Source organism: Falco biarmicus, chromosome 13, assembly GCF_023638135.1.
Source record: "Falco biarmicus isolate bFalBia1 chromosome 13, bFalBia1.pri, whole genome shotgun sequence".
NCBI lineage: Eukaryota > Metazoa > Chordata > Aves > Falconiformes > Falconidae > Falco > Falco biarmicus.
In genome coordinates this window covers 14,508,891-14,534,606 of record NC_079300.1, presented here as the reverse complement: position 1 = coordinate 14,534,606, position 25,716 = coordinate 14,508,891, and the positions used below count along the sequence as shown (strand labels likewise).

At 35.8% G+C, this 25,716-nt stretch overlaps 1 protein-coding gene across 4 annotated transcripts in view; it reads right to left on the bottom strand.

Moving 5' to 3' along the window:
- Positions 1–2,714: 2,714 nt before the first annotated feature.
- Positions 2,715–25,716, bottom strand: part of OPA1 (OPA1 mitochondrial dynamin like GTPase) — a 53,418-nt gene continuing 30,416 nt past the window's right edge. For all 4 annotated transcript variants that reach the window (XM_056359108.1, XM_056359106.1, XM_056359105.1 and 1 more), the window contains 7 exons: positions 25,180–25,259; positions 23,913–24,053; positions 22,544–22,660; positions 21,131–21,224; positions 19,708–19,818; positions 5,215–5,292; positions 2,715–4,696 (listed from right to left, as the gene is read on the bottom strand). In XM_056359108.1, coding sequence (XP_056215083.1) covers positions 5,228–5,292; positions 19,708–19,818; positions 21,131–21,224; positions 22,544–22,660; positions 23,913–24,053; positions 25,180–25,259 — 608 coding nt within the window. In that variant the 3' untranslated portion in view covers positions 2,715–4,696; positions 5,215–5,227. The remainder of the gene's footprint in view (positions 4,697–5,214; positions 5,293–19,707; positions 19,819–21,130; positions 21,225–22,543; positions 22,661–23,912; positions 24,054–25,179; positions 25,260–25,716) is intronic.

The following is a 25,716-nucleotide window of genomic DNA, read 5'->3' as shown; positions in this document are numbered from 1 at the left end:
CAGCATAAACAATCATTACAATCTCTGTATCCTTTCAGCTTCTTCTTTTTGTTTCTGTACAGTACTTTACACTGAAAAATTCTTAATGACAGCCCTGTTCTGTAAGAGGTCTGTGATCACAGCCATATAGAACGTATACTGACAAACTACAGCTTTAAGAGTTATCTGACTACATAGGACCTACCTTGCAAGAGCTTTACAATGCATTTATCTTACTGAATAAAAACTAGCAAGTGATTGGTCATGTTCTGTAAAGATTTCTGCAAGGGAAGATGGATTACTGAACTAATTACAAAATAGAACAGGATCCAAGAGACCTAAACTGACACACAGAATAAAATAAAATAAAATAAACAAGTACCTTGGAGATGTTAAGTCACTGCAAGGGCACCCTATCAAGTAAAGTGATAGAATCCTTCAAGATTTAAGATTACTTGAAATCTTCACGTCAAGATGAAAGTAGGGTCGTTCCCCCCGAGCTTTAAGCCAATTATTAAGCTCTCTATAAAAATAAATGTATTTCCATTATGCAGGTGATCAGAGTGTTCATAGTATGTCTCCTAGCCTAGAAATCAAGCATCAAGAACCACGTCTGTACACAAGACAGCAGTAACTGGAAGTGCAGTAGTTCAGGCTAGCATGATAGTTTGTAATCACAACTGTAGTCAAACCTCTACTTTCTCTCCAAGCTTTGGAAACGGGCAGGTTTCTACCTCTCCGTCAGTGGAGAACTCTAGTCAGATGCTTCCTGTGGAAGTGAAAGGAAAATATGGACAGCTAGTTTATTAGCTGTTGCTTTTTCAGACAGCCATACATGCTAAGTTCTTGCAAGATGCCCCAATACCTGAGCGTACATTTCATCCATGTGAGGAAGCACGACTGGAACATTTCCTAAAGCACCTTAAGACCTAGAAGCACAAATAGTCAAAGAAAACTCATGCTGCAATTCTAGAAAAACAGCGGTATCATCACAGATGGAATTCACATGGCAACACCTTCACTGACATAAAAACATCCCACAGACATTGCCAGGGACAAGTCCCATCAGGAACAAAGAGTTCTGACTGACTCAAGGGGCCCTTGGTCAGACTTGGAGATCCCATATTTCAACATTTTTCAGCTGAAGTGATGAAATCTCTTGCATCTTTCTTAATACAATCGTTCAGAGTTATTAAGTTACATTCAAGACAAAATTAAATTCTCAAAACTCTAGCTTTGGATATACATCATAATTCAGTTTAGGTTCAAATATACCCAGTCAAAAATGAAATTAAAAAAAATCATTGACTGTGAAATAGAGAATATACCAGTACATTTGTAATAACTAAGAACTTGACTTGATATCCTCTAACTTAACTATACTTCCTTTTGAAAATTTTTTTTTAAAACATATTTCCAAGTTTTTCATCTTTCTCACGGTCTGATAACCACTCAGAAGGAATAATTCTTGACATTTGAAAAAGCACTATTTGTACCTTTTTCATGAAGCAACAGAAAACCCCCTGGCCATTAATATTTAAACCTTGGCTCATAAACTTCTCATTTAATGAAAACCAGAAATATCTTACTGTACCTACATGACAGTAAAAAACATGCTTGGAAAATAAAATATCTGTTTAAGGAGTAATTATATTCACATTTGCTAATCTCCTCCCTAATCTCAAAAAGCCACAGAAATTACAGATTAGTCTTTGCTCCTTACAATAAATTGCTTTATGCAGAATTTGAAGGTAGTATATGTAATACAGAAAAATATCCTGAACTTGTGCAAAGGAGTTTGGAATAACATACTTTGCGGTATCACATGATTTTTAGAGACAGTTTGAATAATTCTGTTTACTTCCTAAACATTGTTGTAACAGTCAGCATATCTTTCTTATGCTGCTCATCATAACTACAGCCAACTATCTAGTAAAATACTCCTTACAAGGAGCAATTTTGAAGTGGCCATCTAACAGCACTTAAGTCCATTTTTACTTTTAAATGATGCTGACTTACTAGTGAGATAGGCACAACTTGCCATAACTCTCTCTTTCCTCTAACCTTAACACAAAATCCTCTAAAACCCATCAAATTCCTTGTTGCTTGTTGTCAACACCATTTTTACTTAGTTTAATCATGAAATCAAGTTAATGTAGAGTTATAATCCTTCACTGATCCCAACATACCCATGTCTGCAATTTAAGCTTTGTGAAGCAAATATGCAGCACCTTCAACTCCACGGTTTTACCAAATGTATTTTTTCAATAGATTTTGTAAAATTTTTCTTCATCTAAAAGAAAAAGAAAAAAGAAAGAAAAAAGAGATACATTGCTGAATTCATGTGTTAGTAAACTGACTGCTCTATAATTCTTAAGCCCATTGTCCCAGTAAGCATGTTTACTTTAAAAGCACCTGAAACTAACACTTCATAACCAGTCTTCATTCGTATTTTGAATATCAGTTCATTATCTAAACTTCCAGAGAGGTGAGTTTTCAACATAATGATTTTTCATAAGACATCTTTGTCTAAACATATTACATAAATGGTAAGGTAATAATTAATTTATATAGAGACAACACATAGAGATACAAGATAGTACAGTTACCACTAACTTGGTGCTGACACAGCACTTCTGAATCAGGCATTACATTAATGACCATTAACAGTATACTTCTGCACAGTTCAACAAATGAGAAAGCCAAATTGACTTCTGAATTAGGCACAATAGCACTGTGTTCAAACCCCACATTTTATTATTCCTTCAGTTACATTTTTATTCAATAAATACCTAGTTTTCATGGAATACATCATGCTAGAGTCTTAGATGAGCAGCACAGAGAAGTTGGAACTAAAACTACAGGAACATCACGCTAAGAGATGAACGCTGGGCCACTGGATGCAACATTTTGCAACATTTACATTACACAAGTTTCAAACAGTGATCTCTAGGTAAAATGCAAAAGTTCTTTTTTTGTTGTGTTTTGGGGTTCTTTTGTTTGGATTTTTTTTTTTTTTTTACAAAAAGTGATTTAACACAAGTACAGACTTATTTCACTTGCTATACAATCTAAGGACTCAGCCTTCAGAATTGCACAAACTTACATTTCTGAAGTTATCTTCAGAGAACGATGGTAACACAAGAAATTTTTTTCATTTTTCCATTCACAACCACTCATTTTCAGGAAGTAACTTTAAACAGAAAATCCCAAAACATTCAGCTATATCACCTTGAAATATTTAACCTCTCAACACCATTTTATGAATTGCTCTATGTTAACTTTTTGTCCACTTGACTAAACATTTTATGTCTGAACATTTGGGGAACTCTTACCAAATTTTATACTGTTTCCTCTGAGAGCAAACAAAAACAGTATCTGCTGGAAAATGTTCAGATTCCTCTGTCTTAATTGCCACACATCAAAATCAATAGCCTTTTCAAAAGGGAAAAATAAACCTAGGTCAATTTTTCAGTGTACATAATCAGACAACTGCAAAACAAACTGCTTCAGGCCTAATGTCTTCTTCCACAGAAGTATTCAGCCGTGTATCCAGATCATTTGTGGCAAAGTGTGGATAGAAAAATACAGTGGTGATTAATCACCAGGCACCTATGATACAGAGCCTATATCATGCTTACATTTGTCAGAAGTGACATTTCTATGGCAGAAGTGAAAGGCAGTAAAAGAAATACTACGTACTATTTTTACTATACTGAATGACAGAAATCAAGTGGGTGTGGAAGGACCTTGTGCATATCATTCTTATAAAAATGATTTTGGTCTTACAGTAGGTATTAGAAAAATGTAATTAATTACAATTTTCCTTTTTTAGTTAAGGAGGTTGGACAAGTTGGAATTTTACAGAGTATCTTTCTACATTTCACACGTACTTGATCAGGTTACTTTGTACCTATGGTAAAGGGAGAAGTTAATAAGAAAATCAGAGTCTGTGCAATCCCAGAAATGAAATGTAATCGGCTATGATTCAAAAGTAAAAACACATTAGGAAAGAATGGGGAAAAGGAGCAGCTGCTGACATTATTTCCTGAGCCAAACCTTTTAAGGTGCCAGTGAACAGCAGTCTGTACTTCCAAGTGAAAGCACTACAAGAATTGCTCGGATGATGTCTCTCAGGAGTTTAGGAGTTGAACAAAACCCACAGCTTACTCTCAAGATCTCAATACCATGCTTTTAAATCTGCACCAGAGTGGTCAGAGAATGCTTCAACACAGAGCATAACAAATAGAAATGGCATTTCTTAGAAGGGTGTTTTAATGTACATACAAATACTAAAACTTTATGTCAAATGCCCAGGATCATTTGCAGGCAAGAAAATGACAACAGATAAAATCATTTTATGAATCTGATCCAGCTCTACCATACAAGACAGATGCCAAAAATAAAAGCCTTTCTTCCTTTCAGGAAAAAAAAAAAAAAAAAAAGACCTTAAATGTACAACTTCAGCAAGCTCCCAAGCTATCTCATGGACACACAAGTCAGACTCTTCTGTCATGTGCATGAAGCTCCAAAAATTAAACGAGCAGGTGGATTTTAACTGAACTTCTCAATCCCATGAGACATTATTTTCTTTCTCCTCCAACATTTCAGGATGCTCCCCAAAAGGCAGGAAAGAGAATGGGACACAAAAGCCATTTTTATTCAGTCTTTTTTGTGCAAGGTATCCTGGAAAAGGCTGTATTCCTGTGTAAAGTTGCTGTTGAAACAGAAAGGGGATTATTTTAAAATGTGTGCAAATATATGACACACGCTTTTGAGAATTAATACAGAAGAAAAATTTGGAAATTAGCCGCATGCAAATATTTTTGTTAACAATACACAGTGCCTGTAAGGGAAAAAAAAAGAATCAGAACGCTTTTATAGACAAGCATTCCCTTCAGTTTGATTCCAGCTAGTTATGCCTTCTTTCTCGTAACACAGATAAAAATAATTAACTGAGAGTAATCAAATAGCTTACGGTGTTTCACAATATCTGAATAGCCAGCCAGTAATTGTATTTCTACTGAGTTTTGTATTTGCTTGTAGTGTAAAAGCTGAAAGTACAGTTCTGCAGACCAGAAGCAAGAAGCAGCAGCAGCAGCCAGGCAACAACAAAATAAGAAGGAATTTTCACAAAGTCTATATGATAATATGTGCATTTACAAGAGATGGATAATAATTTTACACTGAACAATGACAAAATTGTAGCACTTTTTATGATCTAAATGTGATTACCTGCTTGAACAATCTACTTTTCTTGATGGAGGGCTTCTATGAAGGCTTCAAGTTTTTCCTGGATTTCTCGAACTTTTTCTGGAGGAATTAAGAAGATCATTGTTCAAATACCTATTACTTAATTGAGGATATGCTCAGAAAGGAAAAAAAAAAACCAACCACCAAACCCAAAACCAATCACCTCAAAACCTGCAAACATAAAACCTGATGATGTTGTATTACCCTATGCATTTATTTTCTTTATTTCTAAGATTCAGAACATTTTTCTACGTCAGAAGAAATGAAGCCCTGTCCTATTTGAAGAATTTCTACAAACATATTTTAGGATCATCATGCTAATTAATAATTCAAATATTTACCAAAGCAATCAAATTATAGAAACACTGTGTTTTAAAACCCTGAAATTTACATTCGATCATGCACAGTAGAACTACTGTACAGCCATTACATGTAAAGGAGTTGTTGTCTTTTAAATAATGCCCACTAATCCTTCTCTCTTTTAACCAATTATCCTTATTCTCCACAGTAAGTGTCACAAACACTACTAATCATTCTAAAAAGAGCTGAAAGCTAGTGCCCTTTCAGCAAGGAATGGAACATCAGTATTCAAGACACCTATTCAAAAGGGCATGCACAATGTTAAGAATGTTTAAAATTTGCAAATTATTTCCTTGCATTTCAGTAGTAACCAGATGGATATGGGCAGAATTTTATTTTATATAAATACTACAGCTGGGAGTTTATTTCTCTTACAAAAACACGTCTTGAACACAACTACAAATAGTTACCAAGAACGAAAAGGCAACATTGATTGGGAAAAATTCAGGGGTTTAGGCATTTTTCCACTCTTTCCTCAATTCCATACAACACTTGTCATCATATAACCTATTTGATTTATTAAATTGCTTATGAAGCAAGATTTAGAACATAGCTGGAATCCAAAGCCTGTGAGATTTCCTGCTTCTCTCTCACCACATCCTCATTTGAAGCTCCTTCTGCGTGTGATTATAGCCATGAAAAAACACACACTTCAGAAATATGAAGGAACAGGGGGGGAGCAGTGGGACAGACAAAAATAAGTTAGATATGTATAAACACAGATAATTTTTTTTAAGCTAAAAATACTACTGGATTAAAGCCATGTGTTCCCTTGTATGAGATAGAAGGTTTGAGCTTTTTTGTTGTTGTTTTAAATCTTTTATTAATGTTTTCTTTGCTTTAGCAATACCATGTTATACACTTGTTTGCTGAACTGAAACAACAGCAAAACAGAAAGAAAAATAAAACCATCAGCCTTAAACGGGATACATAAGCAGAAGAGGAAAAAAGAAAACAACCCTCTGAAGAGTGCTCTAAGAATGTAGCTAAGAACAAAAAGTTTCATCCAGTAACCAAATGACAATCCCAGAGAGTTATGAATTCCATTTTAAGTAATTATAATGGCAGTAATAATAATAATAATAAAAAAATCAACAAAATGTTGTACTCCTGTTCTAAGGGAAGCAGAGATATAGTTAGCATTTTAAATAAAATATGGAAAATAGCTTGTATGAGGATGAAGAAATCTCAAACTTCTATCTTTATCAGGCAGCTCTCGGGTGATGAAGGACAAGCCACTTATACTTTCAACACTTCAGTGTCCCCTTCCCCAGTAGTGCTCATCTGCTCACACAGATGTACAGGGAGGCTGAATCACACTCCTGGTCCTAAAGAAAACACCAACGAACTTTCTTGAATTATTTTTATTTTTTTTTTTTTAAAGTACTTCTATATTACATGAAGATTACAGTCAGTGTGAGGGGGAGAAGCTGTATCCTGGAAGTTAAGAAACAGCAGTAACTGATTTTTACCAGGGAAAGAAAGTATTAAAACCAAAATATGCTTGATGCAGCTCAGCAGAATCTTTGAAAGCTGCCAATGAAAAAAAGTGGTCCCATGATCACTTCTCCTTACTAAGCACATTCAAAGTGTTTTCATTACTATCTTTTTAACTAAAAAAAAAATATAAATATATATGTATTGTTTGCATGTCAGTGTATAAACCTTGTGCAATGAAAACATTAATTCTATGGCATTTATTTAGGCAACTACTTAGCTCAGCTTCCAATACTGATGTCTCCATGTACATTTACAAAATTAGCCTTTGAAATAATGTCCTATTATCTTGGACAGAGTTGATATATTTTTGGAAATTATTAATCCTGGACCTCCCTCTCCAAAGTGAACAACAGTTGCCAGTGAAAACTGGAGATTAAATCTCACAACCCAGAAGGTCTCTTCATGTCATGCTTTCAATAGCTTTATTTTTTGTGATTTTTTTTAAAATTGCTATATGCTTTCCCCAAGTATGTTCTTTATATTGATCAAGCCATTAGACTTAGTGAAAGCAGGCAGATTTAGCAGTATTAAATGCAAATATTTTCCCTTCTCAACCTCTTGCTAATGAAATATTCCAGTCCTGAAAATTAATAGCATCAGCAAAAATCTGTAATTATTTCACCCTTAAAAAAAAAGGCTTGTGCCAACAAAATCTATTTTAATTTTCTGATTAGGTCATATTAAAATAACAGGATAGCAAATATGTATTCCACCAGAATATACTGAATCAGCTGTGTTTGCTCAGAGAACAGACATACTAAAATTGACTCCATATTATGAGCACTTTATTAGTTTTTATACTTGGACTGAATTGAAATGACTGCTTAACTGTAATAATTATGAGGTCTTGAGGTAATTTAATACTTTGAAAAAATACGCTGGCTATTCTTAAAAAAGAACAGTTACAATGACTGCCAAATAGCTGCAATTATTCATGCTATAGCCTGTATTCTTAGCAGTTGTAAAGCCTTTTGCTGCAGCAGACCCCAGTCATCCTATAACATTTTCCCACAAGTCCATTCTGTAGCACAGAGAAGCAGTCTGCAAAATTGGTTTACTTTTCAAATAGGCTAATGGCAGAGTTAGGCATTTACACAACACTAACCTTAACAAACTAGTAAATATAAATGCTCAGGCAGAACTCCTTTAATGAGTGCAAGTGCAGGGTCTGCAACTCTGGGATAACTGCCTGTAGTTTCATCAGCACCATCTGACACTGCATTTGGAACAACAATTAATGGTTACAATTCAAGAGTCAGATGTTACCCATCTTGACTTAGGGAAGTTTTCTCCCCAGTGCAATGCATAAGCTGTGTACCCACATTTGCAGGGTTTTCATGGACACCTAGATCAAAATATTAGTGACGTACACTTGTAAATTATAGTATGTTTTGTTTTAAGGAATGTTTACCAATGTGCCAAGCCCAGAACATCATTTGTATTTCAGGGAAGAATACTTACTATGTAAGTGAATTAAGGAATAGACGAAGGTGATCAGTTGCTCCTTCTAGGTTTTGTGATACTGCGTTTCTCCATGTACAAGTAAACCACAGATTAAAAGCGTTCAGCAGCCTAGCAAATTATTTTTTTAACAGGTCGAACTACCCAGCACTGTTATACAATGCTCAGATATCACAGAAGGCTGTTAAAGTACTACACTCTTATTATATGGTACTACAGAAGTTTAAATATATACTATCACTTACACTGCATTCTAGAAAGGTAATGTGCTCTTTGGTACTTTTAATGCAGACCTGAAGTTACAAGCACATAATTCTTCCAGCACCTGTTAAACAGTGATCAAAACCCAAATGAAATCAATGAAGAATAACTGTAACTAAACCCTTGCTTCCATCTTTAGAACAGTAACATTCACAGGCCTAGGGGCAATGAATGGCTATTCTACTTCCCATTTACCCTGTGTTTACCTAAAAGATAAGCTGCTTCATACATCAACTCATTATGCCTCTTGATCTGAGTCATGAATATTCCCATAATCCTCCCTCCATATCCCATGAAATTTCACGAGGAAATTCTTTATTCAGACATCTTGAGTTCCTCATTCACGCTCAGTCTCTCCTTATTTCCATATGAAATGATATAGCTACCCGCTCATTTTCTTGTCATTAATCCTGTGATCCTAAATCTAAAAGGCTCAAAACCAGACTAATTGATCTGTAATGAGGATTTGGGTACGCTGTGAACACAGAAAGATGCAGCCATATATAAAGTTCAATTTTCCTAATATTATAAGCTGGCCAGAAGGGAAACCCCTGAAATATTCAGTCTTACATGGATGGCTTGCTTACTGATTGCTGCCTCAGCTGAGCTTATCTCAAATAAACTCAAAATAATATTAAACACAAATTAGAAAAGCAAACTATGTTACTAATGTATTTCAACCACGTTCTAAGTAGCAAGAAAAAGTTTTCTAGGTATTTTCCAACTGCATTAATTGGTCTAATGAAAGATGTGTCCTCTGCCCACAAAACCTGTCTTGCTTATGCTTCTGAAGAGAAATGAATTTTGTGGCATTCAAATCATACATGCTTACCTGTAAAAAACTAATGGTTTTAGCACAGAATTTTAAAGATGTTCATGTCTGCCTGTGTCAGAACAGGGAGAAAACTCCATTTCAGGCAAAACAAAAGGTTTTCCCTTCCCCTGTTTACAAGTTTGCTCATAAGATATCAAACTCCAGTTGCAGTATCAAGAAAACTTGTAAAATCTTTCTGGACACAGATCCATCTTTATTTTGTACTTTGATGGAAAATACAGCATGAAAAAAACCACGATAAAAACATATTAATACCTCATTATAAATTCTCCTGTTCTACATTAAAGTAATTTCTGTCTCCAATTAATGTTTACATGGCTTTGATATTTGAAAGTTCATGGTTGTCCCTCCTTCTGCTCTGGATTGTGTTTAGACTTTAGTCCTTTTAAAAAAAAATAAAAAAATCTTCCCTCCTTTCTTAATCCCTTCCTTGCCTATAAACATTCTCACTGCTTGCTGTGCTACTTCTATGTTATGGTTAATTAACCACAGAGGCAGAAATGTTGAATTTACTGCTATGAATGCATCATCTTTCCTCCAGTAAAAAGGAAAGCCCAGTCTGTAGTCAGATTTCATCGGAATGCACAGAAGCACACCATTAAAAACTGGAAATGTTGATCCACAGTTTCCTATTGAACATCAAATTTTAGCTTAGGGTTACCTAAGACACAAACCTCATATTTGTACACAACCCCCTATGAACAGACTGGTGGAGAAAGGGTGGGGGAGTGGGGTGGGGTGGGAAATCATCTCTTTGGAGTTCAGCCTTTTGTACCACATTCCTGGATTTTCCAAGGGCCATGCAAAGGCTTTACTTCTTGTTGAAATAGTATGAGGTGTACTGCTCATAGCCACTCCAAATACTGCCCCAGAAAGCAGACTTTCCACCCACAGTTGGGGTGGACTTGCATCAGCATGCTTTTTCATCTCACAACCACAGCTTAACAGCTACTATAACTTACTGATTGTTGCAAGGTCATGTCCTGCTGAATTGTAGAAAATCCTTTGACACTACCCATCACATTTTTTGCCAGTTTCCTCTTGTTCACATACCATATTTTCCTCTAGGATGAGGCCAAAAGGCAAGCTAAAGTTGGTTTTTTGGTGGGTTTTTTTTTGGTTGGCTTTTTTTTGGTGGGGGGGTGGGGGCTGGGGAAGGCAAAACCACCCAGGCTGCCCTTAAAGAGACAGAACATCATTTATCAGCTGCAAAGACAGATTTATAAGTAGAGGGCCCCCTCTGTTCCTTTAAGGCTGCAAAACAGATGGGAAGTGAATGGACAGTCAAAGGGTCAAGAAAACACATGGGAGGTGCTGCTTGTCTGCTCTGTGTATGTTCCCAGCATAAGAAAGAGGTCAAGATTGTAACTGCATGGCTGGGTGCTGGAAAGGCCTTTTCTTTAAGCTGTTACAAAGACAAACGCTGTTCCTCATCCTGCTGTCAAACTGCTATAAATATTGGTTTGTCAAGAGATTTTCAGCAGTTAAAAGTTTTTTTAAAAGGCTGAGCCAGAGGATGAATCATGTGAATGATTCTTAAACAATTAGCTCATTAGTGTAATAAAAGCACTGCAGAACCCTGAACAGTTTAAATGGAATTTATAATAGTTCATGTAGTAAATCCATGAATCATTAAAAATATTCAGCCTTTAAAATGCAATCTCGCAGACAATAGCTAGCATACTCTTCAGTTACTAGCAGTTAGACTGAATGAAGATGCTAACTGATGCATGTTGTAGCAGCTTTCCTTTATTGTCACAAAATGTTTCTTAGATGTATTGCAATCTGTAATGAGATTTGAATTTGCAGCCAGTTTGAGTTCTTTCTATAAATTCTGACTTCAAAGTATGCTCACTGGAACAGGATAATTTTGGTACAAAAATGTAAACACATTTACAAATCAGGCTTCCCCTCTCAGACGTATGAACATAGACATTCACCATTATATTCACCAGAGCCACTGACCACTTTTCTACTTGCCTTAAATCCCTTTGGCATCTTGAGAGAAAAGGTATTTTAATCTGAGCAACAGTTAGAATGGCTGTACTCCAGGTATCAGTTCCAGAACAACAGTGAGGAGGACAGGGACATGCGCTAACTACCCAAGTGCACCAGGTGAGATGCCTTCATTACTAAATAGACAAAGATAGTATTTCAGTGTCCTCTCAGAAATATTTATTTTAAACTCTAGAATGAGACAAGGTGCTAAACATATTATTTTAGTATCTCTATTAAAATCTCCAAGGGTCAGTCAACATATCAATTTCATGGATACGAGTTCATTAACAACTGCCTGCTGGTGACCTGGCTGAAAATCACCTTTTGCATGGCAGTAATAGGAGAAAACACAAAGAAGCCCGTTTCCTACAAAGACAAATATATAGTATACACTTTTTTTCTCTGTTGCGGGTGAATCCACCTCTAAAACATGAAACTATTTTTCACCAGACTGCATATTTAGCCTGCTGCAGAAACATAAAATCTTAGTCTTAAGTAATTTTAGAGAGGGCCAGGGGGATGGGGAAGTCACAGTTGCCATCACTGAAGTAATTTTTGTTGCAAGTATTAATATCATATTAATTATTAATCCCTACATATCATACTAGGCAAAGGTATCAGCTGCCTGTATGAAACAGTATCACCTTTGTTTCAGACTAAAGATAACCAGGTAGCAGTACAAGAGAGCTTGTCTGAAAACACTTCAGCTATTTTTACAAGGTATTGAGCATTGGAACGTTATTTTTGCATTACTAGTAACGATTTTTAGCATCAGAAACAGGAATTGTGCGTTGTGCTGCTGAAACTGTAGTTTACTAATCACTCAATGTCTTTATCTACAGCTGTCTCAGATTCTGCAGCTTAATGAAATGGCTTCGGCACCACATTTCCCTCCTCAGAACAGAAGCTGGCAACTCATTTCCCCCCTCCCGGAACAGAAGCTGCCTGTGTTTCTTGGAGCAGTCCCCCAGGGCTCCTCAGGCTGGCAAGCACAAAGTCTTTCTGTTTCTGACAGAGCATATCAGAACAGAGGTATGGGGCTGAAGCACAACTGACAACTATACAGACCACTGACTTTATACAGGATGTTTCTATGGGCTATTACACATCAGTCCCGCTTGTCTACAGAAAAGAAATTAAGCATTACCAAATCCTGATGCGAGGTCACACACACGTATATACTACTTTACTGTCATTAAGGTTAGCTTAACGTACAAATTCTTATTAATCTATATGAAGCTGCAAGTTTATGAGAGACACTATATGCAACAGCAAGGTATGACTTGGGCACCTTTCAGTCCTCTGTCTATACCTTAGATTTTTAATTAAAACTGTTCTAATAACTCAATCATTCAACAGAATTTAGGTGTGCTGCTTACTAGACTTCTAGAAGGAGCTCGGTAGCAGAATGACAAGGCAAGCTCCTAAACCAGACTCACATCTTGTATCAGACACAGAAAGATTTAATTTCAAAATCAAAACTGTTAAGCTAAAATGAAAAGCTCATTATTTTGGGTGGAAATAGTGAAAAATATAGAGGCAAACCAGAAATATTACCCAATGTTTCATCCAGTGATGTCAAAAAAATGAACATTAACTTTTTCTTATGCAGAAAATACCTGTACACCTATAAAGGTAAATTACTTATGTAAAGGCTACTGTAACCATAAGTCTATAAAACTGTAAAGAGATTTTAACATAAGAAATAACTGATATATGTTGGTTCTCCACCCAATATAAAGCACACTCAGTAGTTAGCATATTATTTTATTATCTAGCTATCACAACTATGTATGTGAAAGTCTCTCTTAAAAGAGATTGGAAAAAGAGATGGTGATGAGATAAATTTAAAAATTATAATAAGCTTCATTTTTTATAAACAGAAACTTAAGTCATCATGCCCTGAAGAAAAACAGGTTGTTCTATTTTTTTCTTAGTTTGTTATCATTCCTAGCTGAAAATATTTCCTTCCCTCATTTTTTTTTAATGTAGACTTCCAAATTGGAAGCAAAGTGGAATCCACTACAACATTAACAATGTGCAACATACACGACACTGACTTCTCCAGCTCCTGGAAATGTGAATATTACTTTTACTCCACAGTTCCATACTAGTTCAAAACAAATACATTGGTCAGTTTAAAAGTTTGCATTTATATAAACAGTAATCGCTCTGTGATAAGTACTTATTTAAGTTTTGATTAACAGGTACTCTCATAAGCAACCAGTACTAAAATGAAAATAATATCCAATTTGATGTTTTGATCCTTGCATCATTTAAGGAAATTTTAGGAAATAAATAAATTTGGCAGACAACACCAGAATGACCCTCAAGTACAAGAGACATAGGTCTAAGGTAAGATTAACAGGCATTAAATATGTCATTACTTATATAGCAGTTTATCATTACTTTTTAATGTCAACCTTAATCGACAGGCTTCTCTTAGCCAGTGACAAATGTGCCGAACTTTGCAAGGATCCGTTTTAGAACCTGGACATCAGTGCCTAACTCTTCATCAATAACCTTAAGAAATCACAGCAGACAGACTTTGGTCATCTGGGATTCTTAAGTTAAGTAAACCATCACTCCATCACAGGAGGTTTACAAGTGATGTATGTTTTCCCTTGAGGATTACTTCCCTCTCTGAGAAGATGCAGCTTTTTAAAGCACTTTCTGCCATGACACAAAGCAGGAACTACCTTATCTGCACTTTGACACAGACAGTCCTAATGAATTAAAACCAGAAGAATGTGTAGTTTTGTGCAGCTGCCCCAAAACTCAGAGCGGACAGGGGTGGGGGAAGAACTTAAGCATTCAACCGGTATCTTTCATGTCAAAGCACACTTGCTTGGGTTAATTTCATAAATCATCTACATGGAGTGAAAAACATTGTAATAATGCAAAACCAATTAATTCGCATGCTAACAGAGTACCAGAAAGTTAGCATATCTACTACAAACAACGGGATGTATTGTTGCTGACTTGCCCATGTTCACAGGTAGGGGAAATCGAAGACATGACCACAAAGACTGATTCCAAGCATGTTGCCTCCTGACTTCCTGCACCATAGAGCACCAGAACCCTCTACAGAGCTCAAAGGGAGCACAGGAGTCATGCTGCCACCAGCACACTGGTGACATCAGCACAGGCCTGAACTTGTTAAGACACAGATGGCACACACTTTGTCATTTATGCCCAAATCTCAAGCAGTCAGTCAGCCTCTGATAAGATGCAGGCCATATTAACACCCTGGGGGAAGCTGTTGGTAGGGGATTGTGAAGGTAACAGCTACCCTGCACACGCTGGCCAGAAGGGCTGGAGATCTGTTTGTTGATTGCCAGAGGGAAACGGCAACTCTGCTTTTGTCTGGTTAGAAGGCCACAGCATCTCCTGGTGTAACTTTCTGCCAGCTCAGGAGCAGACTATAAACAAGGCTCCTCACTGCTACAACCAGCTGAAAGGAGCAAAGCAAGCCTGCTGCCACTTCTTTATGTTGTCTCACTTACATAGCTTCTAAAAAGTCAGTATTTAGGCATCATGGAAGAAATAAGAGCATAAAATAACTGTAATTTTTCAGATTCTTATAAAATCACTCCTCCATTTGGATTTCCTAGCATGCTTTCCTCTTTCCCATGTCTGTCTGTGAGCAGCAGGGGTCACATGTGGGCTCTACTTCTGCATACCTTCAAATTTCTACATAATTTTCTTATCTTGTAAACACCGAAAACCATGTTGGTTCTGAACAAGCACTTTAAGGATCAGTTTAAGGACTACTAACAACTGCCTTTTGAGTTCTTTCATGTCTGCATCTAGTTTCTACATGAAAATTACCCAAGATCTCCTTATTTGAGAGAAGATCTTTCCTCCTACAGCTGAGCTTTGCCCCTATGAAATGCTGTGACCTTCTAAAGAACTTGAACCTCATGACAGAAGAGAAAATGGAAACAAAGGCTTTAGAAAGCCAAGTCAAAGTATGATTTTAAGGAGCACATATAATCAACAATGTCATGCAGTACAGTGATCAAATCGAAATATTGTTGACAATATTGTTGACTCAAGGGACTGCAATTAGGTTACAGTAATGACCAAATATAGGATTAGTTTCACACAACATTTTAATTCTGCAGTCAACAGCAATGAAAAAAAAGTAACCAGAGGAATTCATTATCTGCAAAGTAGTGCTCACAGACTTTATCCCTAACTTTACATAAATGCCTAGCAAAAAAGGAGACTTGCTTGGATTTAAATCAGTTTGTTATACATAACAGACAGGACAGAGCCCACTCAGCTTAGCCAAATACACCACAGGAATTCCATTCTGAGTCAGCAACTTGCATATGGAAGTACCAATCTTAGCTAACATTAGCTGTAATTGCATTAATATGGCAAGTTTATTACATGCATATATGATATTAAAACATTCATGCTTGAAGTTTGCAAAAGGTTTACATTCAACACTAATGGACTCAACACAAAAGTTAAGAATTTAATACAGTGACTTCAAATCAATGACTTCAGATATAAAACTTGAAAGAATTTTACCGTAACACTGGTTTATTTAGTTTTTAAGTGTTTTAGTCTTTACAAGAAAATAATTAAGTTTTGCAAACTGTTATGTTTCATACCTTGCAAATGTATGATAAATTTTAAACAAATGGCCCTAAGCTATCTTTTCTTCCTGTGGGGACTCACTCCCTGAAAGTTTCAAAAAGCTTTTGTGCACAATGAAGCCTCAGCTAGCCCATGACACCTGTACAGGTGTCAGCATTACTGATAAACGAACTTGGAGGCTGACCCCTTCACATTCATACCTAGTAATTTCAGGATCAAGTTTCCATAGGCATTCTGCAAATCCCTTCCCACCTCCTTCCAACAACTCTCCCTGTGTAAATGCACATGGTTTTACTTATAATTTGGTGAAGTTCTGTGTTTTTTCCTTTTTTAACTTGTGAGGAAACAGGATACTGGATGAATAGTAACTGACCTAGGAAAGATGCTTTGTATGTACTATCCTTGTATGTGTTTATCCTGTGCACATAAAAGATGCCTTTGCAACATTCATAGTTCAGCTGTTTAAAAGGAATCGAGAAGAAATAAGTGAAGATAAAGCATGTTTATTTCTTTAGGGTCTGTGAAATTGCATCTCTAGTGAAGTCAATGGCAAAGCTCCTGCTGACTGCCTGAAGCTGGGATTCACCTGAAGAATTCAGTGTACATGTGCACCACCTAGCCTGTTTTAAATGCTACTGCAACACGAATATATGCAGTTTAGGTTTAGGATAAGACACTGGAAGATCCTATTTCCTTTCCAAAAAGATTAAAGCAGTCTGTTTATAACAGGTTTTTAGTAAAAAAAGCTTACTAAATTAATACCTTCCATGCAGCTGCTAATGTGAAATGTGTAACTGAGAAAAAAATGACCATCCCTTGCAATCTTAATAAATTATATGTCATAAAAACAAAAAACAGAGTAGAAAAGAAAAGGGACAAGGCTAGGCAAGTACATCTTCCTCCAAGAGGAAAAACCCTAACCTCCAAGAAATCAATGCCCACTGCCTAAGTCATGCACAAAAAAGCAACAAAAAAGCAACAAAAAAGCAACAAAAAAGCAACAAAAAAGCAACAAAAAAGCAACAAAAAAGCAACAAAAAAGCAACAAAAAAGCAACAAAAAAGCAACAAAAAAGCAACAAAAAAGCAACAAAAAAGCAACAAAAAAGCAACAAAAAAGCAACAAAAAAGCAACAAAAAAGCAACAAAAAAGCAACAAAAAAGCAACAAAAAAGCAACAAAAAAGCAACAAAAAAGCAACAAAAAAGCAACAAAAAAGCAACAAAAAAGCAACAAAAAAGCAACAAAAAAAGGATGCTCGGCACCAGCTCTGCTGCATGCACAACCTCCCCACTCCTTCTACAAAGGCCATTCATTGCCATCTTGTGTTGTAAAGTTGTACAGCAAATCAATTACTGTACAAAGTTCACACTATCGAGGAAGTTTGTTTTGGACCTTTATATAAAAAAAGGGCAAGTCCAGCAGAGTCGAATTCTGGAAACGATTAGGTAGTTCTAGAAAGCGCTTTCTTCTACTGGCAGCTCAACATTAAAAAAACCCCTGCCACGCTAAAAATTAGTCTACAGAAAGTTAAGAGTTATCCACATGCTGTCAATGTTGCACAGAACTATAGAGTATCTCTGCTGAAATTACTATTCTATCATTTGCGTTAAAAATACAACGGCACAAAAGATCTTATTCATCTTGAAATCACATTCTTTCACCTATGTTTAAATTTTTTCCCCAACACCAAAACATGGTGATTTTTATTTATCTTTAAATATTCCAAGTTTCACTCTATAGCAGTATTTGCTCAGGAAAAACATTAATATCCAGCATCAAAGCAAGAAAGCAAGAAACACTGCTCACCTACTAGTGAGAGAACTTCCCGTGTCCCACTATTCAGGCTACCACTAGTTTTACCTCAACACACGTACACAGAGAAAGAAAGGAAAAAGCCATGTTTTGTAAAACACATTCCACCCACTCTACAAGAATGGTTACATGAAGGTTCATACAGGGTTTCAAAAGCAACACAGGTTCATAATTTTCTCCAAAAAATCCTATGATAAAATTCATAGTCACACAAGCTCTTTCAGAGACCAGTCAAAAAACCCAGATAATTTGCCCTAGATCCACTAAAACTCCTACTCACAATTCAAAAATATCATAGCAACACTTTCTAAAGGACAACAAGTACCATAACTGATTGGGATTTTAACAATACTTCCAATAATTAGATAACACTTCCAATGTAACCAATCTGGCACTATAAAAAATAAATCCCTAGATTTCGAGTTTATTGTAAATAAAAAAAAATGTTTTATATGACATTTTGGATATAAAAAATGAAATACATAATTCATACTCGGGAAATTAACAGCAATTGAAGGCTTCTCTGTCCTACTGAACCCTGGATATCAAAACATTGCTAAGAAAAGCAGAAACACTGACCACAATATTAATTTATTCTGAATATATAAAGTCATATTTTAAGAAAAAAACAGTTTCTACATCAAGCACAAGAAAAAAGGTCACCTGTGATGTACATATATAAATATCTGCATGTTGACATGAACTTTAATCACAAACTTTCATCTTTCCCCTTTTGTACAACATTTCCCCATCCCCTCCTACCATTCCAGGTGTACAGCTGAGGTTTAAGTGGAAGTCTCACAGAACAATAGCAGAATGTTGCCAACCCCCCCCCCCCCCCGATATATGTGCAAGAGCAAGCCCCACCAGCTAAAAGTCAGTCTAAACCTTACTGGGTGTGCAGGTAGGCAACTAGAGTATTACCTCAGCCTGGATTGCACCCTTAAAAATTTTCACTGTTTAAAATCTTACTATATTAACCACAAAACCCCTTAACAGGTTCTGAGCGACTCAGAGCATTAAACTACTGTAATCCTTCTGGAAGGTTAGATCTGCTAAATTTTCTTCCTTGTTAAATCTCTTAATATAATGGTCATTTCAGCTTAATAAGCAGAACATATCAGATCTTCATGTCTGACAGGTTCTGTTTCTGTATGCATGGTCAGCAAGTCACAGGCATTTCCAGCTAATCTGTACCAAAAGGCAGTATTAACAGTGGAAAGGCTGTGTAATTCACCCAATTATTAAAAAAAAAGATGGATCAAAACCTCTTTACACACTCAAGACTGAGTCACCCAGAGACAGGTCTCTGAGGTGTGGATTAACCGTGTTGTACCAGAAAAACAAGAACTTCCCTTTACACTGTTTTAACTTCATTTGTCAATATACTGATGCAATGTATTTGTATCAGTGAATTTGGATCTACTGTAAATTATGTTGTTTTGTCACAGTATACTACCCTTGTCCACCTTTGAACCAGTAAGATGTGAGCGTATTTATGAAAAATTCCATTTGTGATATTAATTAAATGCTAGCACTTTAAAAACCCATATCACATTAAATGTTCTCAAGGACAGTGGTCAGAATTTGCTTCATTCCAAGCTAGTTCCATAACAATACAGAGCAGGTACTTACTGAGGTCCTCTGCAAGCTGGACCCTCTTGCCAGTTAGGAGCTTCACCTTTTTTTCATTGTCCTCAGCAAAATCTTCAAGTACTTCCTTTACATTCTTCTCCAAGCGCCTTACTGTAAAAAAAGAGACCCAAAACAACAAGTCAACAACAACAACAACAACAACAAAAAAAAGCAAGCAAGTGGTAACACTTTTGCACCTGTAATGACCTTAAGGACAAAATTTTAGTAAAGTTTGTGGCAGACAGTTTATGTTACCAGACTAACTAATCTGTTTGGAGAAAGGCAAATAAACATGCAAGCCCCTTGTTTGGGCCATTAAGACAAGAAATTCTTTGATAAAGATGGTTAAATTTCAAAGCTATTTTCCCTCTCAAATTATTGAACAACTTTTTTTAGGAGGAGATAAAATATTTGTAGACTTCTTTGCTGTCTATTAAATTCAGCAGTTTCTTCTTTGCGACTAAGGGTCCAATAAATCTTTTATTGTAAGCATCCTTGCTGCCTCCTTCTTAACAGTTAAAACTATTAACATCACCCTCAGCAAAGCCAAGTCAATCAAAGGTGGAAAATGGAAAAAAGTTAATGATGACAGTAGAGTGTGGTATTGAAGGACTGATGACACACAGAAGGGTGTTGCTGTATATACAAGGCTAAGAGGAATCAAAAGCTCTTTAAAGCAGTATTATGTCCATCCCAACCCTCACATCTTTGCCCTTCATACTTAGAGGGATTACCTCCTAATGAAATTTCCCAATTTTCAGCCCAGCAGTTGTCAATGAGGTAGGTGGTTTGAAGAGGCAGGACCTAGCTTTCTACATTTAGGGGCAATTTCTTCTCCAAGGAGGGTAACTTGCATCACATGACAAGGTTCAAAACTATTACTTGCACCTTCTACAAGAAGCAGGTTGAAAACTATTTTAGAGATCAAAGTTTGTCATTAGTAGCTGTACCATGGTACTAGCCGATTACTAAATAATCCTTTATAAGGAAGCTGCTTTTGTATAGGCTTTTCTAGGCATTACATTGCACATTTTGCATGGTTTAAAAAAAAATCCATTAGAATTGATTTTTAATATCAAACTTTTTAAAATTAAAACCTACAGCCAGACTGAACTGAGAAAAAAAGAATACAGTCACTATTTATTGAAATTCTTTCTGCTTGGAAAAAGGTACTGACAATTGGCATCATGCAAGATGAAAATATTTTAAACTGCAGACTGTTAATTAACTGACATTTTATTTACACTTTATTTAATGTAAATAGAATGTAAAATTCTATTTGCTCTGCATCTTTTAATTACCTAACCAGGACACAAAATTCAAGCAGCCATGCTAAGCATGAAAGGAATACACAGCAGAGGAATATTAGAAAACTCCAAAATAAATTTTTGTTTCTAACACCTCAACTCACTCTGAGCCTTACCTTCAGTGTTAGTAAGCTGCTGCCTCAGTGTATTTGCTGTAATTGCCAGCATTCGCTGTATTCGCCAGAAGAGGACAATATCATTACATTCAAGCTGAAACAAGGCAAGTTGTAGTGTCAGACCTCTGATATCCGATGAGCATCCTACATCCACAAGAATCTCGACACTTTTAGTGGCAACTGTAAACTCATGTATACATATCCTGACCTTGCACAAAAGTCCCACAGAATAGGTGCAGTAAGTAACAAGGAAGCACACCAAAACTACTTCTCAAGAATCATGTCAGCCTTATTTAATACACTGCATCACCCTTACATCTCCTCTTTTCAACAGAAAGAGCAGTATGAAGAGGTCTCGCGGAAAAACAATTTGCACACAGTATACACAGGCTGGTAGGTATAACTTAATGCTCACTGACACCATACTTGTTCATAGCAAACACATAGAAAGACCACAACTGAACTCTGTGTTGTGACAAATGCTTCTGAAGACATTATTGGGCCAAGGGTTCTATTTGTTACCAACAGAAGAGACAGTTTCTACACCTGCAAGGAAAGCAGGAGGGAGCACTGACTTCACATTAGGACACCTTAAAAAGACAGTAACAGAAATCACAGCTTAAGTGTCACAGAGAGAGAGCTCTCACCTTTATGATCTCATTCTCTCTTACCTCTTATAGGCAAAGGTATTTCCACAGTAGTAAAGATTTCTAGCTTCACTGGGTTCATTGTTTCTCATTAAAAAGAAAACTCCACAGAAAGTGAGGAGCTGTACCTTTCCAGTAATTTCTTTTTGATTTAAAATATAACAGTAAGAAAACTGTATATTCTTTTCTTTGTGCAATTCCATGCATACTGTCATTTGTTGCACAAGCTTGGGTTTACAAAACTGGAAAGTCATCAAATGGTTTGGATTGGAAGGGACGTTAAAGACTATTTAAAAGATCTGTTTGTAAGCTCCGTATTTTTTTGTTTTCTTCTGTTGGTCACATGTGATTCCAAGCATTAACTCTAATCACATATTACACTTATCCTATAAAAACTCCTTACTTAATGTTTTCTGGGGTTTTCATATCAGTGAGGTAAATAAATATCAATGAGAAACCGGGAGAAACTAATACCAACAAGGTATCAACAGTTGTACAATACTGCTTTTAACAGTGTATTTTCAATACACATTGGTAAGTAACATTTAGATCATGGCTGATACCTTGTGGTCACTTTATCTAATTACCACCAGATGACATTTTATCAATTACAACCCTTATGTAAAACATATCGAAGATCACCAGGTATCTCAAGGTAAAGGACATAAAAGATTAGGCTAGTTTAAAGCATTTGTAGAATTTTCTTCTTCAACTGAGATGGAAATATTAGGGCAAAACACCAGGATACATCTGTTCTTCAATTTACCTCCGAGTCTACAAAATGCCTCTGATAATAATAGAAGCCTCTTCGACACAGATTGCAGTGGTTCAAAGCAGTCTTCAGGAAATATCTTCTATAAATTTGGTGCCATGTGTCTTTAATCTAGGAAAACAGTACTTAAATTTGACTAAATACATACAATCACTATTGGGCATAATTTAATGATCACATTTAATTTTAAAGTAACTCCAAATTCCACTATCACTGTCACGTAACATACATTTAAATATTTTTCAGCAATTTGTCTATAACTGGGATATGATTAATGTGTTAGTTACATTTGGCAAACATTACAAATGACTGTCAATTTAAAAATATTCCATGCTTGTAATGTAACGGGACGCTTTAAAATATTGCCTGCAACCAGAAATATTTAAATTATATATTACAGAACAGGACAAACTGTTCTGCCCTTGGCATGATGCAATCTTCATGTTAACACTACGAAAATATTTTTGAGTGGTACCCATTATTTTATCAATTAAAACAGATTAAAGCCTAGAGAAACATTAAATGAGTCATGTAAAAAACATTTGTAACTTTTCTTGATTAGGCTTATTAATATTCCAATTTTTCAAAATTAAGTCAGTCTCCTCATGTAGAGGGTGTGGACCACTACTCTGATCTTTACAAAAAAGGTAAGGTAAGTGCTGTATAGGAAATGGCAGCAGGTATTTAAATAACACTGCTACCTTGAGTAAGTACATGCATTAATGTTGAAAAGGTAGCCAAAGGTACTACAGAAAATAAATCACTATTAAAGGAAATCCACATCTATTAATTTTTGATTTCTCATTTATTTAAAATCTTACATTTAGCTAGATAAAAGGTCTAATTATGATTAAAAGCCTTACACTGAAGTGAGATAAATAATTTTCCAGAACATTTTAAACATACAACACAGTCCCTTAGGACCTTTTTTCAATTATTTTTACAAAATTTCTCTCTCGTCAACATACCTATGAACTTCAAACTGCGCATACAATCACACCAAAATACACTTAGGAATTCACAATATGATTTTATTGTATCTTGCTCACAGAGACCTCAAGTCCACTATATAACCATCTGAACCAGAGTTTTAAACTAGCCTTGTCATAACCCAGGCGAGAAAATCTGCTCAGCAGATTCTGATTTCAGGCTAAACTGACAAGATTCCAAAGTGTTGTACTGCATTTGTCTGACAGCCAACAGAAGTGTGTGAATTGCGTGCAAGAGTCATTTAGTAATTCATTTGGAAACATCTGGACTACAAATTTAGTATTTTGGTGGAGTCTTTTGTATACCATCTAGAAAGCACATTCAAACGTTCACAGGGGGCTTCCATATGTTTTGTTACAATTCAGCATCTTACCAGACATGGGTCCACTGTTATTCCTCTTGCTTCAAGATTCTTTCTAACAGTCGTCACTTCATCATTTGCTAGATAAGCTGCATGTTCTTCGTTGCATTTGATTAATTTCTCAAGTTCATTTTTTGTTTCATTACGAATATTCTAGGATAAGAGTGATGACTTAGAATTAATTATCACAGACTCAGAGATCATCAGCACCTCCTCAATAGTCTACCTGTTTAAATAGAAAATACCTTTGACACAACTATTAAAGTGATTCAAAAGGGTATTTGTGCAAATATCTAAAATACAGTATTTTTAAATGGATAATTCACTGCCAGTTTTTCACATTAAGCACAGAAATGCAGAAGAGGAAGAGAAGGGTGGAAGAAAAAAAATAATGAAATCGTAGCTGTTAAGACTCCCTTTCCCCCCATGAACATCTGCTAGGAGAGTTCGCATTCACATATCACCTGTAACACTGATAAGAATTGTAATTTTTGCGTAATAGCTAGCAAGAACACTCCATGGATTCATAACTTTTAAGTTGCTGTTCATTGAATTCAAGTAAGATAGGTTTAAGTCACTGCCTTTCTCCCATACTGGCTGTATACAGTTGACTGTAAAACTCCTTCCTCTGAAACAATTACTTTCTACTGTATTCTTTTAAACTCTACTTACTTCTTTAAAGTATGATTCAGTTTGAGAAATATCTAGAAAAAGTAACATAAGAAGCCCATCTTCTCTGGGCACTGAACGGAAGGTGCTATTTAAATTCAAAAGAAAGTTCCAAAAGCTTTGAGCAAACAAAAAGAGAGGTTATGATGAAAACAGTAAATCAGGAGATACAACTGTGGCTAGAATGCTACTGATAATGGTATCACGTACTAACGAAATCCAAATGGACCATGACAGGAGACTGCACGTGACTTCTGCTTAAGAGGCAGGCTTATGAAGTATAGAAGAGAATAGCCCAGTTTCCACCCTGTTTTTATCAATTTCTTTCTGCTGGAAGAACTTTAATACTCAGGTCAATGGCATAATAGTAAAGACATAATTCAGCTGAAGAATGGAGAACAGTTTACAAACCACTGTATCTGCAATATGAAAAACATATATGGAATTCTCTGTGGCGTAATAACTGAAACAATGAAGATTAAAAGTAAAGAGTTTAGTATTGCTAAATAGTGTGAAGAGGGTTGGTATTTTTGAAAATTTACTCAGTAATAACCAAAGTTTTCTAAAGGTAGTGAACTACAAATTATTTATATTTTTCCTCCCCTTTTACCTGTTCTTTGGTGCGGCCTATCCAGTATAACCATCTTTTTTTCCAGTCTGGACCCACCATATCTTCAATAACAGATTCAGCTAAAAAAAGAAACATGATATTAAGTATCACTCAAAACATAACCAGCCAAACTTATAGTTCTAAAATTAGGTAAAGGATCAGGAATGGAAGAAAGGACATTTTACATCTAAGGACTCAGTATAGCCTATCTTATGTTAAGTCAGATGTCTTTTACTTACAGCAACAGTTCATGTCTTTCACTAAAATTTAAAAATGACAGCCAATCAGTAGATACTTCAAGGAAGTATATAAAAAAAGAGAATGTAACACCCCCCCACTGAAATAGCCCTCCAGGTTCCAAGTCATGTGTTTAAAAAAAAATAAAAATCTTACTTTGTTGCAACTTGCATCAAAATTAATTATGCTTAATAACAATAAATGGACTAACTACATTCCCTGAATTTATCCTATTCTTCTACGTGTGTTTGTACCAATTTTTGACTACAGATCTCTATTACTTTTCAGCTGCCTCACTGC